This window comes from Artibeus jamaicensis, unplaced genomic scaffold (assembly GCF_021234435.1).
Source record: "Artibeus jamaicensis isolate MK-2021 breed Jamaican fruit bat unplaced genomic scaffold, CSHL_Jam_final contig_233, whole genome shotgun sequence".
In the NCBI taxonomy this organism is placed as follows: Eukaryota; Metazoa; Chordata; class Mammalia; order Chiroptera; family Phyllostomidae; genus Artibeus; species Artibeus jamaicensis.
The window spans coordinates 21003134-21020028 of NW_026521486.1; the positions used below are offsets into that span (position 1 = coordinate 21003134).

Here is a 16895-nt window from a genome sequence, read left to right on the forward strand (position 1 = left end):
ACGCATATCTTTGAACTAAAGAAAAAGACTTGGGAAAATATTCTAGTGCAACCCCCTTATTTTATTGATCCAGTGGGCCTCAGAATGTGGGCACTGAGGTCTCAAAAGTTCCTCCTAGTGCCTGCTAATTTCCTAGAGCATCTCTATTCATAATATGATTTAGAAGGTCATGGTTTTCCTCCATGAACTTCTTGTAATAGCCATCATTAAATCCCCACTTACAGAGCAACTTCCCTGTGCCTGCCTCTGTCATATCCAACCCTCCCAACACTGCTTCAAACCCAATTTTACAGGTGACAAAAATCAGACACCAAGATTTTAAATGACTTGCCACTCAGTTAACAAAATGTCAGAAGCCAGGATTCAAACTTAGTATTTTGAGACTCCAATTCAGTGCCTTCTTTTTGCTGCTTCTCCACCAACCATTTACGAGGGTGTCGACCTCATCAAAAGCACGCCTACCCTTGTTTCATGCAAGGAGACCTGTGTACCAGTTGCAGGAGCAGATGGAGTTTGCAACTTGTAGAGTGGACTGGAAAACCTCTGCTCTAAACAGGTGTCAGGGCTGGAACAAACTGCGAGCCGGTGACATCTCTCCCTGCCCTCAACATTTTAAAGCAGGTACTGCTGACCTTCCAATCAACATTGAGAGATGCTTAGAAAGGCAGTCTTCAACTGAGAGCAGCACTCTCCAAAGTGTGGGCCACAGGCCAGTGCCAGTTTGTGATGATGTGAGCACAGAAATGGAGAGACAGGGTTTAGAAAATTCTGTGCCAATTTGACTAAGTAACATATCATGTCTATTGTAGCTAATAAAAATCAGAGGGGTCATATTTTGCATATAATTGCTTTTTTGTTTCATTTTCCTGCTGATTCTATTGTATGTATAAGAGCTTTGGTCCACAACGGATTGGAAACTTAGGAAAACAGGCCCTTGGAGAGTGTCTCCTGTGAACTAAAGGAGCAGACGGGTGCAGCCTTGGAGACTGCCCCTCACTTATTTGCGGAGACAACAATTAAAGCTGCTGCTACGATCCCACAGCACTTTCTGCTGTTAAAAGTGCTTCTTCACACAACTCCTTCAGGCCCACAGCAAACGTGCAATGAAGAAATCATGGGTCCGTGTTACAGGTCAGGCAGCTGAGGCTCAGAGAAAGGCTGAGCGGCTGTGCAGGAGCGAGGAGCCAGGGAGCCGTGAAGCCTGGACTGAGAGCACAGCCTTCTGACCCCTGTTCAGACTCAGGGCTCCTTCTCTGCTCTTAGTGGGTCTGTCCCTCGGGAAAGAACTACGTCCTTCCTCCCACCCCAGCCTCAAGTCCTCAGAATGCAGAATTCCTGAGCCCTTTGCCCACACCCTGGGGAACATGCCACAGCTTCACCACCTTGCACAGGGAACGGACCGCAGAGGGAAACAGCCTGGGGAAGGATGTCTGCACCCTCAGATGGGCCCAGACAGGCTCTTTCCAGATCCTTTGCCTTTGCGCCCTGTCCAGGAACACGTGTCCTGCGCAGCAGCCAGAGCAGGGCTCACGGCGCACGGCGCACTTCATAAATCACCCAGACTTCCCTGCTCCACTGAATCTGGCCTCAGCAATTAGTGCATTAGTCAGCGTCGTAATGGAGCAGTTGTGAAAACAACCCGTTCTCTCAAACCAGGGGCTTTCAAGCCCACGGTCCCCTAAGGGTGAGGGGAGAGACACCTTGCTACACCACAGAGGCCCAGGACTGTCCATCCCAGAGGCTTCAGGAATCAGCGGGCTCCTAACAGTACATCCGCATCCTGCACCTGAGGTCTCACGCTCCACTGGGGACTTGGGACCATAATGCAATTATTGAGGTTATTAATATTTAAGACTATCTGTACTATTTCCTTTATTAAAATAAAAGGTTCATTAAAAAGAGTCCCCAAGGGTGACATAATCTGCTGGAGGATGCCCCTTCTCTTGCCGGAGCCTTCTCTGATGTAGGAGAATTTCACCTCTGGGGATGGTGAAGGGACAGTCAAAATAGGGGCCCCTGGGGTAAAAGGAGCAACATGGAAGCCTGCCCTCCTCTCTCCCATTTCTTGCTCTTGTCCTATTTCTCCCCTCCTGGTATGCCTCCTTGAATAGCCGCCTTCTGCTAAGGCACCAAACAAAACCTGCTAGTTTGTGGGTGTCCCCTGGTCAATCTGGAGCTCCCTCTTTAGGAAAGACAGTTCCAGAATCCTGAGAGGCTGAGACAGAGGGGAACACCCAGGGGGAGAATGAGTAACAGCTAGTGTCTCTGTCTGGGGGAAGAAAGAGTTGGTTGGAGAGAAGGAGCTAGGCCCTTTGCCCTGCCCTCACCCAGTGGGCAGTCCTCCTGAGGACCGCTGGCCATGGGTCCAAATGCCTTCCACGGAACACTGGCAACGCCCGTGGCCCAGGGCACTGCCCCTCAAGCCGAGGCCTGGGCATCATGAATGCCCTTTGCAGCCACACGAGAGCCATCCTGTTCCCCCTGGTCTGGCCTCTACAATGCCTGCCCCTCAGCACTCACTTTGGGTCTGGGGAATTGTAGTCAGGGAAAGCAAGAAGATAGGATGCATTTTAAAAAGAAAAATCCAGAATCTTTCCCGGTTTTCAAGGTGACAAGAATAACATACGTATAATATTTATAACTCACAACAGCCCAAGCTTAGGCTTGGGAGGAAGGTTAAGGAGACTTGGGCACGCTCAGACCATTGTCGCTACCAGGAGGCACATAGCAGGCAGGTGGCAGCAAACCACTGTGAACCTGAGAAAGAAGACCCCCACTAAGAACAGCTCCTCCTGGCTAACTGGGCTCAAGTTTCAGAATGCACACACAAACACACACACAGAACCTAGCAGCCACGTCCGCACAGGGGCCTCTCACACAAACTGCACTTCACGGAGAGGCCTGCACTGAGCTGCCTGCCTGCTCTGTGGTTCTGCCAGCTGAGCCAGCCCTTATGAAGGACTTCCAGGAATCCTATTTCAACCAGTAGGCCTGAGAGATCCGCCATCCAGGGGGAGCCACACAGCTCTGACCAACCACAGCAGCTCTATTCTGACCAATCGGGGACCAGGGGAGGGGACTTCTGTCTGTTAAAGCCAACTCCCCTCTGGCTGAGAGAGTGGTTTCCTTCCCACCAATGACTGGAGACTCTCTCAGGCTGAGCTGGACTGTGGGAGGTGTCTTGGCAGAGCAGAGCCAAGCTGTCTAATGGGAGAGGGGCCTGGCCCCTGGGCTGCCTCATAACCATGCTGTACCACAACTGAGCTGTTTTACACTGAATGAAGTTTTGTCTTCACCACACCCCAAACTGGGGATTCTTGCTGGCACTGAATTGGTTCCAACAACCATCAGTTGACGCCACCATCTTTGACCACACATGGAACCCCAGCCTCAGAATCACGGCCAACACCTCACTTTGAGATAAGGAAAACTGGACTCAATGTGGGAAAGGGATGTGCTGGACCCAGGGCTTGTAATGCATGGCAGGGACATCAGTGTCTTCTCTTGAAATAGAAAGCTGTACACGTACAATATATGCCGATCATGTGCAAATACACATGTGTGTCCTCTCCTCATCATACAATGGAATGCAGCCCTTGGGAGAATTCTAGTGGAAAAGCCTATTTTCACTTGTATTTTCTGGGAAGTCTTGCATTGTTTCCTAGGGCACCTCCGTGCACTGAGTATTTTTGTCAGACCTCATCAGCATCAAACCCAGTCACTTCCCTACCATCTCCCACCCCGACTTTGGTGGCTGACTCGGCCACAGAGGACCACAACCACCCCTGTCCCCATCACCACCGCCCCCTCCCCCCACCCAGTTACCATCCTGGTTTAACTCCAGTTTCTTCGTCTCTCTGCCTGCAGGAAAATGGAAGGCTGCCCCCTGCTGGCAGCAGTGGCTGCTCACCATGCCCGGGGGGCAGAGGCAGCCGGAGACGCAGCCTATGCTCATGCACTCCAGGTCGTAGTTCTGGCAGGTCTTCGCGCACTCCAGCCCTTCAGCCCTCGGGTTGTCAGCAGGACACACCAATTTGACCATGGGGGGCCGACAGGACAAGCTCCTTTTGCCTTGAGGATTGGAAAATCAAAGAGGCCATCAGTGATGGAGTGAGTAGACCTACCTTCTACACTGTCCTTTGGTCCCCTGGGTGCACTCTCTCAGTACCAAAGGCACAGAGATTCCCATTCCCAGGGATGAGGCGCTGCTCGACCTCCTGAGCCAGGTTCCCTGTGTGGGACCAGAGGGCAGCCTCATCTACTGAGCTGAGTTTCTGACTGTTGCCTACACTGAAGGTGTCTCTGCTGATCCCAGTATCCCTCTGGTGGCCACACGCCACACCCCCTGCATCCTGCTGTAGTGGGTTGCACCAAATCAGAATGCATGGCAGAGACATCCAGACCCAAACTTTAAAGGACCTGAGATCAGGCACTAAAAAGGAACCTGTGGGGGTCCCATTAGGACACTTAACCTTTGCCTAGCCATTGGCCATCTCAAGAATTCTATTTCCATTTGCAACAATCCATCCCTTGAGACTCCCACCTGCCCTTCTGATCACCATCTCGTATCACCATCCAATAGACCATCTATTTTACTTATTTTATTTCCCACCCCACCCCCACCTCAACCTCACCCACTAGAACATGTGCTCTGTGAAGGCAGGGATTCCTGTCTGCTGGGTCCGTTGATATATTTCGTGACAATTAGTAGAGATCCATGGCTGATTGAATAAACGATGGCAGCCAATGACTGAAGCAGCACCTTTCTTTTAAAAACCCTCATGCACTTCATAGCATTTATATCTTACTGTATACACCACTTACAACTTCTGAGGGACAAGAAAGCCAGCATCTTTAGCCTTATTTTCATATGAAAACTTTTGTTAGAAAACTAAAACTCTAAAAGATGAAATGTCTTTTACAAATCTCACAAAATTCTAGGAATTTCTGACTTTGAAAGAGATGATCCCTTCCAGTGACCAGACCAGAAGACCGAGCAAGAGGAAGCATTCAAGACAGACCGAAGAGGGTTGGGAGACCCAAGCAGAGAGGGTCGGGAGTGTGGAAAAGGCGCTGCAATGGAAGAGCGTGAAGAAGAAAGAGGCAGGCATCAGTGACCTTGAGATTAGCTATGGGCCGAATGTTGGAGTCCCCACAAAAATCCATATGCTGAAATATATGGATTTTTTTAGCGTATATTGGGGGTAAAACCTAATGCTATTATATTGGGTAAACCCCCAATATAATAGCATTAGAGGGTGAGGCCTTTGGGAAGTGATTAGAACATAAGCATGGAGCCCTTATGAATGGGATTAGTGCTCTTACAAAAGAGACCCCACAGAACTCCTCAGCCCCTTCCACTATGTGAGGACACAGGGAGAAGCCATCAGCTATGAACCGGGAAGAGGAGCCTCAGACCGAGAACCAATCTGGCACCTGGGTCTCAGAATTCCAGCCTCCAGAACTGTCAGCAACAAATGTCTGCGTATCAGCCACCTGGGCTGTGGTATTTTGTCATAGCAGGCTGAACAGAATAGGGCAAGGTCATGAGTTGTGATTTCAAACTGAGAGCAACAGGTCCAAACTCCCCGCTTTCAAAGCCATCTGAGGAGCTTTCTTAAAGAAGTGTCCTTGCCAGCAAGTCCTTAGAGAAAAGGAGGCCTTCGAAGGTGGGTGCTTTCACCACATTCAAGGCCACCCATTCAGAGCTGCTCACTGAGCTAAGGACACCAAGGGCAAACTAGAGGTCTCACTGAATCCATCTTGCAGATAATTCAGTCTTTTCCGGGTCACAGAATAAAACTCCTCCTGCCTCAATCATTGGATGTACACATGCAAGGAAAGGCGTGGCTAGTCCTGGAAGTCACTCACACAAACAGTCACTGTGGCAATCCTGCCAAGGCTGAATGAGCACACACGTGCAGACAGCAGCCCAGCTCTCGCCCCGCCTCCGTGCAGGAGAAGTCTGGGCAGAGGGTGGAGGAGAGCCCTGCCAGGGGGGCAGTACTCACTGCGGTGAGACAGGGAGCTGCCGAAGATAGCGTGCTGCGGCAACAGGCTTCCTGGGGCTCCACTCGTGGTGCAGTGCATAAAGCCATCCTCACAGTAGCTGCGGAGGGAAAACACAGCCCGGCTTTGCAAGAGCGGCGACAAGCACCAGGGCTATTTCCTCGCCTCCCACTCACTCTCTGGGCTCCCAGTCCCATCACGCCTCTGAAACACAGCTTGCTATGGCCCCCCGTGTGGCCAAACTCAGCGGAACTGTTTTCAGTTCTTTTACTTGATCCCTTTCAACAGTATTCATCACTGTTGTCTGCTCCATTCTTCTAGAAAAAGAAGAAAAAGTCTCTCCTGGTTTTCCTCCTACTTTCCGGGTCATTCCTCCTCAGCCTCACTGCGCCACTCGCCCCCTCTGCGGGATGCAGCCCCTCCTCTCTGCTCCTCACAGGGCGTGGCATCCACACCCCAGCATCCGCTACAGAGACTCACAAATTCGCATCAGCAGCTCAGATCTCTCCTTTGAGCCTCAGACCCACACATTCAAAGGCCTATGAGATATGACAGCCACCTCAAGCACTTCAAACTCAGTATGTTCAACACTGAACCCCTGACCCCCCACCACGCCAGCCCTCCTCCGGGCTCTGAGTCCTTGCATGATACCCCCGTCCGTCTACAGTCAGAAACCAGAGACTCAGGGATCAGCTGTGACACCCCGTTCTCCCCAAACCCCTGCATCTGATTCATCACCAAGCCCTTGGACTTCGTGTCCTGAATAGCTCTGGAATTCATATCTCTTTCTCTGCCTCCACTGCCACGAGCCACTGTCACCTCTCACCTGGACAATGCAGCAGCTTTCTAACTGATGTCTCCACACCTATTCTTGCGTTTCTCAAAAATACACTCGACTTGGCAGCCCAAGTGTCTTTCCAAAACCTAGATCATAACCCTGCTCGGAATCCTTCAATAGCTCCCCCTCACTAGCTGTTCAGATAAAGGCCAAATCCCAACCATGGCCTCCCAGGACCCATGGGACCTGACCCTGCCTACCTCTCCTGGCTCCAACCCTGAGACTTTCTATCTTGATTGCTCCCGTCAAACTCAGGGGCCTTTAGAGGCACCATTTCCTTTGATCTACTGTCACTTCTGCCCAACGCACACGTACACATCCTTCTTTGTCCCCACTCCATTTCAGGCTTTCACAGTGCAAGTACTGCTTTTCCTAGAAGTCACCACACTGCAACTTAACATGTAGTTGAGTTTTTATTTGGTTAACAACTCTCTCTCTCTCTCCCTCTCTGTCACTGGACTCTGAGACGTGGGAAAGCAGAAGCCATGACTGCTCTTGCTCCCCTTTATATTCCCAGCATGCAGCACAGGCTTTGCCTAAGGGACTCAATAATTTTTAAAATTTTCTTTTACTCCTACCCTCCAATCCCAACCTCATCCCCTAACACGAGTATCTACTTTCCTGGTGTCTAGTCTCCGAAACAGCCCCCAATGGTCGCCACATCCTGGCATCCACACCCTTGTGTGATCTCCTCCCATTGTACCAAGGCAGGCCTGTGTGACCTGTGGTACATACCATTACTCACTTAAGATTAGGTTATAAAAGACTGTGGCTTCCATCTCCTCTTGCTGTTCTTGGTATCCCTGTCCTCCCAAGCATTCAAGTTCAAATCCCTGGGGCCTTCTTCAGTAAACCTTCTCCTCCCAAACACCCCACCAGTCTGTGACCTTCCCAGTGTCTCTAGCTTCCACCCCCCCTTCTCCATTTCCACTATGACTTGCCAAGGGCCTTGCTGCCTTTTGACCAGACTCTGTCAGTATCTTCCCACAACTAAACTCCCCGCCTTCGAACCTCATGTGGCTTTTAGAACCCACTCCCTGAAGCAACACTTTGTTCTGATCTCTTCTCTGCTCAAACCTTCCAAGGTCCCCACTGTCTACTGATCAAGCATTAGTTCTCACCCTGTCTTTCAAAGACCCCTGAAACTGGCTCCAACTTCCCACCAGTCTCATCTTTTCTTCATACAACATACATTTCCCCCACTTACTGACCTTGGTGATGGATGCGTGTGTTTCAGTCCCAGGACCTCAGCCCCACCAACAAAGCCCGCCTCCCATTACTCCACCCTACCCCTGCCGTTAGAATCCCCCTCAGACTCAGGAGCTACCTCATGCCTCGATCTTCCCCAATTCCTCCCAAATGGAAGCAATCTTCTCCTCTTCTGAAGAAGTGGAGTCTTTTATGTCTCTGATGTAGGGAGTCTACCATATGTTTTAGTGATTTCACCTCAAAACATCAGCTGTACCTACTTTCTGCCAGAACTGTGTTAGGTGTTAGGGATCAGGACCTAACATGTGTTCTCTGCTCTTGGGGAGGTCACAGTCTAGAGAGATATACTAACACATTTTGCTGAAATCCAAGGCCAATGGCCAGTTATCTTAAGATAAGTCTAAACAACCTGTTTGGGGTTCATGAAGTGGGGAGGGGCTGCAAACTAATCACACTGGAATGATGAGAAACAGCTTCATACCAAATGCAATGTGCAGACCTCCTTTGGATCTTGATTTGAACAAACCAATTACAAATAAATATTTTGAGACAAGCAGAAAAAAAGTGAATGTGAATGGAATGTTAGATGTTATCAAGGAATTATTGTTAACATTTAGGTTAGTAATAGTATTAGGGCTAGGATTTTTAAAGTACTCATCTATTAGAAATACATATTGATGTATTTTCAGATAAGATGATAGAATAGCTCAGGCCCTGGCTGGTGTCGCTCAGTGGACTGAGTGCTGGCCTGCAAACCAAAGAGTCTCTGGTCCCATTCCCAGTCAGGGCACATGCCTGGGTTGTGGGCCAGTTCCCCAGTGCGGGGCACTCGAGAAGAAACCAGGCCTTGATGTTTCTCTCCTTCTCCATCCCTTCCCTCTCTAAAAATAAATAAATAAAATCTTAAAAAAAAAAAAAAAAGAATAGCTGGGGTTTTCTGTAGACTATTCCAGCCAAAAAGGAGAAGAAGGAATAGATAAACCCAAAATGACACAGTGCTGATACTCCCTGAAGCCGGGATGAATGCAGCAGGGCGCCTTACACCATTCTTCCTCCTTTATGTCAGTTTGAAATCTCCCATAATCAGGACAATGTGACTGGTCTCCCTGGTTGGCTGTCAGCTCCTTTGGGGCCTGCACTGTCTGGTTCATCTTCTGATTCCCCATCTCTAGCCCAGCAACAGGGACAGGGCAGGCGCCAAGGAAGGGTTGCCCAACAAAGGTTCTACTACAAATGTCTCTTGTGACCATGGCAACCCTGCTGAAGCTGGCCACGAGACAGGGCCCAGGTGAAGGGCTGCAAGAAGCAGGCACTACTTAGAGCTATTTCTAAGGAATGTGCACGAAGCAAGTCAGCAATGCGCCACTGAGGCAACACTTCTGTGATGTCTTATCTCCTGCTTCAAACGTTTTGACAGGAGACACTGACAAGAGGCTAAAGGGGTGGGGGACAAGAGAGCTCCTATATCCTGTTCTAGAAAAGGGACACTGAGACCCAGAGAGGGGAGATGGGGCTTGACACATGATAGTTGGTAATGAAGCTCAAGAAATCCTACTGCCAGCCTGCAGTTCTAGTTTCCTGTGTCGTAAGAAAGTCAGAGGACATGGGTAAAAGTCCCAGCTCTGCCCTGACATCCTGTGCAACTCTGGACAAGTCCCTTCCTTTCTTGCAGCCTCAGCTTACCCATCTGTGAAATAAAGGACTTGGAGGACCATTTCCTTTCCCTGGTGCTTGCACTCACCACATGGTGTGATGGTCTGAGAAGATGTCTTCCGGCTGGAAGATCTCACCATCGTAGTAACAGGGGCACTGGGCCTTGGGCACGCAGTCTCCCCTCTCATCCAGGTACAGCCCTGGGGGGCAGAAGCAGCCCTCCAGGCAGACCTCATTGCATTCCTCATCCGGGAAAGAGAGGGAGCGGCAGGTCATGTTGCAAGGGGTCCCGCACTGCAGGTACACCTGGTCCTGTGGGCAGCTCAGCGCTAGGAGAGAAGGGAAGGGAAGAAAGGCCTCAGTGGAAACATTACGATGATGAGGTCTGTGGTTCTAGGACGTGGGGTACCGCCCCTCACAGCTGTGACCCCCCCAGTTATGTCTGCATGGTCACTGCTTTTCTTTCCCACTATGAGCAGAGTGTATTCTTACTCTCACAAATGCCTGTTATAATTAGGGTTACACACGTTTCCCCTGCTTAACCACAGAGGCCATGCTCAGTCGTCTCTGAATTCTCAAAGCCTGGGACAGAGTGGAAATCCTGGTGGGCCGTGAAGCTGTGGATGTTAAAAAGAACTAGAGTTGACGGGCAAGGGCATTTCTCCCACAGTGACAATAACAATAATGGCCATGATTTACTGAGCGCCTACTGTATACCCTGCTCTTCACACAGCTTGTATGCCTTTTACGCCTCTCTCAGTGAGTTCGGTCTCATATCCACCTTCCTTTGGGTAAGAAAACTGACACTGAAGCTAAGTGGCTCGTCAGGATCCTGGATCACAGGAAGAAAGAGAGGCAGGATTCGAACCCAGCTCTCTGTGATCCAAAAGCTTGTGCTTTTAACCATTAGGCTCTAAAAAGAAAATAGTCCCTTAGGAACCATGCTTTTGAGGGCACACCAGTCACTAAGAGCAGGGACACCCTTATACCTACTCCAGCGCAGTGGGCAGCTCACACCTACCCGCAGCCCTCTCTCTCCCTGGCCTCCCACATAGAAGTAGCACAACAGACAAAAGCCAGGAGGAAGTGTGGCCAAGTGGCAAAGCAGCTAAAGGGGGGCTCTGAAACCCAAGTTCCTGGTTCAGCCCCAGTTCTGCCATTAGTGCGTGAGGAGACTTAGAGCAGTTTCCCCTGGAATGTGAGAGCTAATCCGACCGTGACAGCCCAGTGAGCTGCCAGGTTTAGAGCAGTGCCCAGCACAGGGTAAACGCTCCCCTGCTGTTATTACAGCACGATTCCTGGGGAAACGCAGCCCCAGCTGCTCAGCAGCCTCCAGCTGGGAGGGCGCTCCTGAGACAGGCGTGGGCCTGAGAGGACCTGGCCCTCCTGGACTCTGGCCGACACACACCCCATTTCCGTGCTCACAGCAGTCTCATCAGCACCCCGATGATGAGATTCTTTACTCGGAGGTGTGGGGAGCAAAATGCTTTGCTGTTGCTGATCAGCTGTTGTCCAAGAAATGAGACCCCCCCACTCGGGACACTCTTCCCGGGACCATCAGAATCCGTCCCCTCTCTGTTAGAGTCCTTCCCACGGTGAAACCCACGGGCAGAGCACTCACGGAAGCTGTCAAAGAAGCCCCGCCCTGAACCTCAGAAATGAGGGTGGGGGACCTCTCCAGAGGTTCCCTGCAGACTCCCCCTCCTGCAGCCGCTCTGGGCTTGGCATTTGAAAGGAGCGGGGGAGGAGGGGGGCTCTCTAGATATCTCCCAGAACCAGCAGAGTGGTTGGATCACTGGGTGAGTACTTACGTCAAGGGTGGGTTAAGATGGGAGTGAGCTGGACTATAAAGATGGAAATCACTTTCAGTCCATTGAGCCCACAATGATAAGGGCACATTTCACCCATTAAGGAGCAGCTGGACCTAAGAGTGGCCTCTGTCCTCCGACAGGCTGTCTCTAGAACTGGCTTGGAGCCATATTAAATCTTTCCTTCCCTAGAAAAGTGCCCATCTTTGTTTAGGAGACATTTGAGGTGCTCCTACTGTGTGCTGAAGGCTGTGCTAGGTTTGGGGAGGCAGAGATGGTAAAACCTGGTTCCTGCCTTCAAGGAGCCCATAGGCCTGTCTTCCCAAAGGAAACAACCAATTTACGAGGAAAAAAAATGTGAGCGCTTCTCCGGAATCTCCTCACAGCGTCCCACAACATAGCTATGGGATCGGTCCTTGCTCCATGAGTGTCCCCATTTGGTGTGACTCCTTCCGGATGGAGCCAGTGGTTTAAGAAACAGAGTAAACCCAGGAGTCCTGCCCACTCATCTTGGGCTCCAAGAAACAAGCCAAGGCCACCTCGCCGGCCTTTTCTCTGGTTCACCTCCACATAAACCCATAGAGATCATTTCTCTTCCCGCTGCCCCACACCTCCTGCCGTGCCTTAAAGTCTCGGGAGTCAGGGACGCTCTAACTCAACCTCAGTCCCTGCTAAAGCTGCTATCAGTGGGGGTCAAGAACAGCTGCTCTTGAGAGATTAAACAATAGTTTGGAAAGTCCTGGGCATTCTAGAAGAATGTCCCAAACTAGGAGAGCCTTCAGATGCTAATGCATCATTTCTAACACTGTTGGATGAGCAAAGCAGATTCACGAACATCACACCCTCTACCCCTCATTACTTCCCCCCATTTCTAAACAGCAAACTCTCCTGAGGACCTGAAGTCTGGACGGGTGAAGGGAAGGGCTCAAGATCACAGAGCTGGGAAGTCACCGGCAGTAGCCAACAAGGGCTCAGCCTTAGTCCGCCCAGCTGCTGGACCTGTGCCATCCCAGAGCTGGAGGGACGACGGCACAACTGCACACATCTGCACACTCGTTCCCTTCCCTCCTTCCGTGCGTCCCTGCTCCTCTTCTGCGTGAGCGTACTTAGACTCAGAATGTGAGCTGGCTCAGCAAACCCCGTACCTAAACTTCTCTTCAGATGCATGATATTTAGTCCTTTCACCATTTCTCATAGCTCCTATGTTTCTGCTTCCGTCAAGACCACCAATATTTTTGTCTCCAAACACATCCACCAAGCCCTAGAAATCAGAATATCCATTGCACCTTCTCCTCCCAGCATACCCTCCTCACTTCAACACATCACTGCCACTGTTGCACCATTGGAAACAGCTCTTTTCTGCCAAAGGGCGGGGGAGGAGGCTGTCTTTCAAAAGCCTGATCAAATACACTGCCTCCTGAAAGCCTTCCTTGGTTGCCCCTGCAGTAATCTAATTATCATTTTACTCAGTGTGACAGGCACCTAGGAGGAAAGCAGTCTCATCTGTGTCTCTAAAAGGAAGGTTCAGGTCTGTATCACTGCCATTTCCTGATCACACTGGACACTCGGCAAATGTCCACAGAGGAACAACAATAACAGCAAAAGGTGAGCACAGTCCAGCCACTCGGGACCAGAGTGTCAGGCAGATGGATTCCAACTCTGGTGCCAGTAAGTCAACAGGGCAGAGTGAGACTCTAAAGTTGGCTGGGGACAATGATGTCACTCCACTTCATAGAACTTTATACAATGCCTGAGGTTTGGGCTGGGAGTCCACTGAAGGTTTGCATGAAGTTCAGAGGCCAGGACTGGTAGGTGCCTGTCCCGTTGCCTTCATAGACCCTCCAGGGATGCAGAGACACACTCACTCCACAGTCTGGCCATACAGGTGGCGGACACTAGGTGGCAGCAGGCACAGGAAGTATCTGTTTGGCAGGGACACCAGAGTTCTAGGCCTCCAGGTGAGGAGTCCGACTTGCCCTCCTGGAACAGGTCGGAATGGCTAGACTGTCCTGTGAGAGAGCCAGTCCCCACCACCGTGTCCTGCTGGGAGATGGGAAGGGAAAGTGGCTGTGAATGAACTGTCCCTACACCCCATGCTCGTCAGAACACAGGAATGCGCAGTCCGTGCTAAGCAAAGAACAAGGGCCCCGGAGACGGAGGGCATCTGTTGGGTTTCCGGAAGGGGGTGGCAGGCAGGGGGCGCACCCACCACAGAAGCTGGGCTCCCGCCATGCGACGTGCACGCCTCTCCGGGCACAGGCGGCGGCGTAGTTGGCCACAGCGTTGCACAGGCAGTCCTTGCCGTCGGCGCAGGAGCAGACATCGTAGTGACAATTGTGCAGGTAGGGCAGGGGGCTCACGGCGTGGTGACAGGCCTCGAACTTGGAGGACGCCAGGAGAGAGCATGCCTCCTCCGCAAACCTGGCTGTGGGGAAGAGGGGAAGGGGAGAGAGGGCTTGGCGAGGGCCCTGCCACGGGACTGAACTCTGAAATCCTTGTCCCAGCTCCTCCCTGTGCAGCGGGTGCTGCACAAACAACTCTTGGCTCTGGGACTCCCTGTGATTTATCTTGCGAAGCCAATATCCTTTCCTAATTAAGTTTGGCTTAAGTACAAAATCAGCTGCATTTCCAGGCACACCTTGTTCCCTGCTGGGTTGGGTAAGCAGGGGACTTCCATGCAGGGTTGATGTGCTGCCGCAGACAAATCTGCAAACGGCCACCCCAGTGCATTTATCTGCCTATGATTTAATTCAGAGCCTGGGTGACTGCTGCTATGACAGACTGAAAAGATTGGGGACGCGAACCACGATATATCCTGTTCTTTGCTTTCCCAGGGTGTGACCCGCAGAGGGTGCCCCATAAAGGGACTTTGAAGAATAAAGAACCATCGGGAGGTAGGTAAGCAAAAGCTGATGGTAAAAACTGAGTGCCTCCCTCCCCCAGTGGCAGGCACCCTGTCCCATGGAATGGACCCAACAGGGGGGACCGCTGGGCTCTGCAGACTCCCCCCACCACCACCACCCGTACCCAGGCGCGGGTTGAGACTACACGGGTCGCTGCGCTGCTTCTGCAGGTCCTCGCAGTCCCCGCGCAGCTTCCAGGCGTTCCCGAAGTCCTCCACCAGGGGCTCCACCAGGCCCGAGGGCGTGCGGAAGTCGTCGCCCTTGTTGCCATTGAAGTTGCCACACAGGCCACAGGTCCTGCCCGAGTAGACTGGGGACAGCTGCAGGGAGAGCAGACCACATTGGGGCCGCTGCCGCCAAAGCAGCTACAGCTTTTTTCCGCAAGCGAAATGGTTTTTATTAAAAATGCTCCATTCCCAATCTTAAATCAGCAGAGACCTGCCCTTCTGGGAGGGATTTTAGAGAGTATTCCGTCATTTACCAATGGCAACAGAGTCCCTGAGAGGGAGAGGGACTTGCCTGAGGTCACAAAGCTGGGGCCAGTAGCCAGGCCGAGCCCCCTCCAGTGTGCTCTCTGCCACCCTGGACTACAGGAGTGGATGCCTGAGCCAATGGGCCCTGGGACCCATAGGAATCAAGTGCAAAGTCAGTGTGTTTTTATTGAACATCCATATCCATCACACGTGTGGGCTAAGCAGGCTTGGTTGGTTATGGTTCGGGTCCTCTCAGAGCTCACCTTTGGTGACAAAGGAGACCACCTTCCTCTCTGTATTTAACTCAGCCACTGAGTGTCACTGAAGAGAAAAGGCCATGAGCCAAGAGGACTCTAGGGGTTGTGATGAGAGGAGGTGGGGTCACTGAGGACTCTGGAGCAGCCTGCTGTGGGAGACCTGGAGGGGTCCTGGGGTCAAACTCCTTCTGAGCCCAAATTGCACACACAGAAACGGCCTGGGGAGTCGAGCCTGCTTCTCACGCAGCACAGCCGGGGCATCTGCTGGTGGCTATGGAGAGGGTCCTGGTTCAGAGATGGTGCAGGGCAGGGGCCCAGAGCCCTGCCTCCAGCTCTGCAGGCAATTAATGCAGCCGGCGAGCGCCCTGTGTTCTGAGACCTGCCTGCACTTGGCACGGGCCCGAGTGGTCATCCCTTGGATGACCTGTCCCAGCTTCCAGCTCTGACTTAACAGGAGGCAGCATGGACAATACAGTGACAGGTTCAAGACCCATAAAAACACACCCAAGTAAATATCATGAATGAGAAAGAGGACGGGGTAATGGTTCCTCGTTTGCTTTACAAATATCCTGCTCCTGCCTTCGGCACCCAGGCCTTCCCTGATCGCCTGTCAAAAATGGAGCTCCCCCTCACCCTGGCATTCTTGTCCCCTTCTCTGCTTTATTTATCTCCCCAGGATTCATCACCTTCTAATACATGATATCATTTACTTGTTGGTTCTATGTTTGGCTGTCTGCCCCCATTAGAATTTAAACTAAATGAGGCGAGGATTCTGATTAGTTCAGCTTCACTGTTGTAACTGCAGCCTCTCTGGTAGTTCCTGTGGACATGCAACAATTCTGTGTTGAAGAAACAAGCTGGATGAACTGACTTTGTGAGTGAGTGAGGCTCTCCACCAGGCATAGGCTGAAATGCAATGCCAACGGTCAAGGCCAGCCCTGGGCAAAGCAGCAAAATAAGTGACCACTCTTCCCCCTCACCCATATCTCAGCATCGTCTCTTTCCTCCTCATTCTCAGACCTGAGTGACCTCCTATCCTCAAACTGCCCTCTTGCTCACGCCACCAGGCCTGCCTTCACTCTCACCCCTCACTCTCTACAATGGTATCTTCTATCTCCTTGGTCCATCTCAGGACTCAGCTCGCCTGGATTGAAGAGTAGGTGGACTCCAGGCCAGCACTGGCCGCCAACCCTGCAGTAGCCACACAGCAGGGACTCAGAGAACATGCTTGCTAGCATCCCCCACTGGCAGCCCCACACACCCCAGGGTCCGCACGGTGATGCAGCCACGTCCTGGCCCCCTCTCCTCCTCCCAAACATGGAGGACGTTCCCACAGCCACGGGTCATCTGCCCATGTCCTGAATCTCAACCACTGAAGTCCTCTTTTAGTTAGCTAACTGGACTGAAACCCACCCCCAAAGATAACCTGCATCCCATTCCCTTGAAAAGAAGGCTTCCCATCTCTCCTCACAGGAGAGGCAAAGACCAGAGGAACCTGAAGAGAACTGCCGTGCAGACAAGGTGTTATGGGCCTGAGGACTCAGGAGAAACCACACAGATCAAGAGCGCCCTCCGTGGGGCGGGGAGGTTCCTGAGACAGTGAAGTGGATAACGGAGCACGTCCTTCAAGACTGTGAGCAGGAGGTGGCATCAGAAACCCGAGTCTGAGTCCTCGCTCTGTAACCAAAGGACCCCGAGACCCAGGGCAAATCACTTTCTTGCCCCAGAAATGATGGCTCTTTATT

At 51.7% G+C, this 16895-nt stretch overlaps 1 protein-coding gene across 2 annotated transcripts in view; it reads right to left on the reverse strand.

Annotated features, from left to right (window-relative positions):
• VWF (von Willebrand factor) overlaps positions 1–16895 on the reverse strand; it is a 121405-nt gene that overhangs the window by 62055 nt on the left and 42455 nt on the right. For both annotated transcript variants that reach the window (XM_037160260.2, XM_053661732.1), the window contains exons 14-18: positions 14545–14740; positions 13727–13942; positions 9798–10038; positions 6012–6109; positions 3911–4071 (exon numbers count right to left, since the gene is read on the reverse strand). In XM_037160260.2, coding sequence (XP_037016155.2) covers positions 3911–4071; positions 6012–6109; positions 9798–10038; positions 13727–13942; positions 14545–14740 — 912 coding nt within the window. The remainder of the gene's footprint in view (positions 1–3910; positions 4072–6011; positions 6110–9797; positions 10039–13726; positions 13943–14544; positions 14741–16895) is intronic.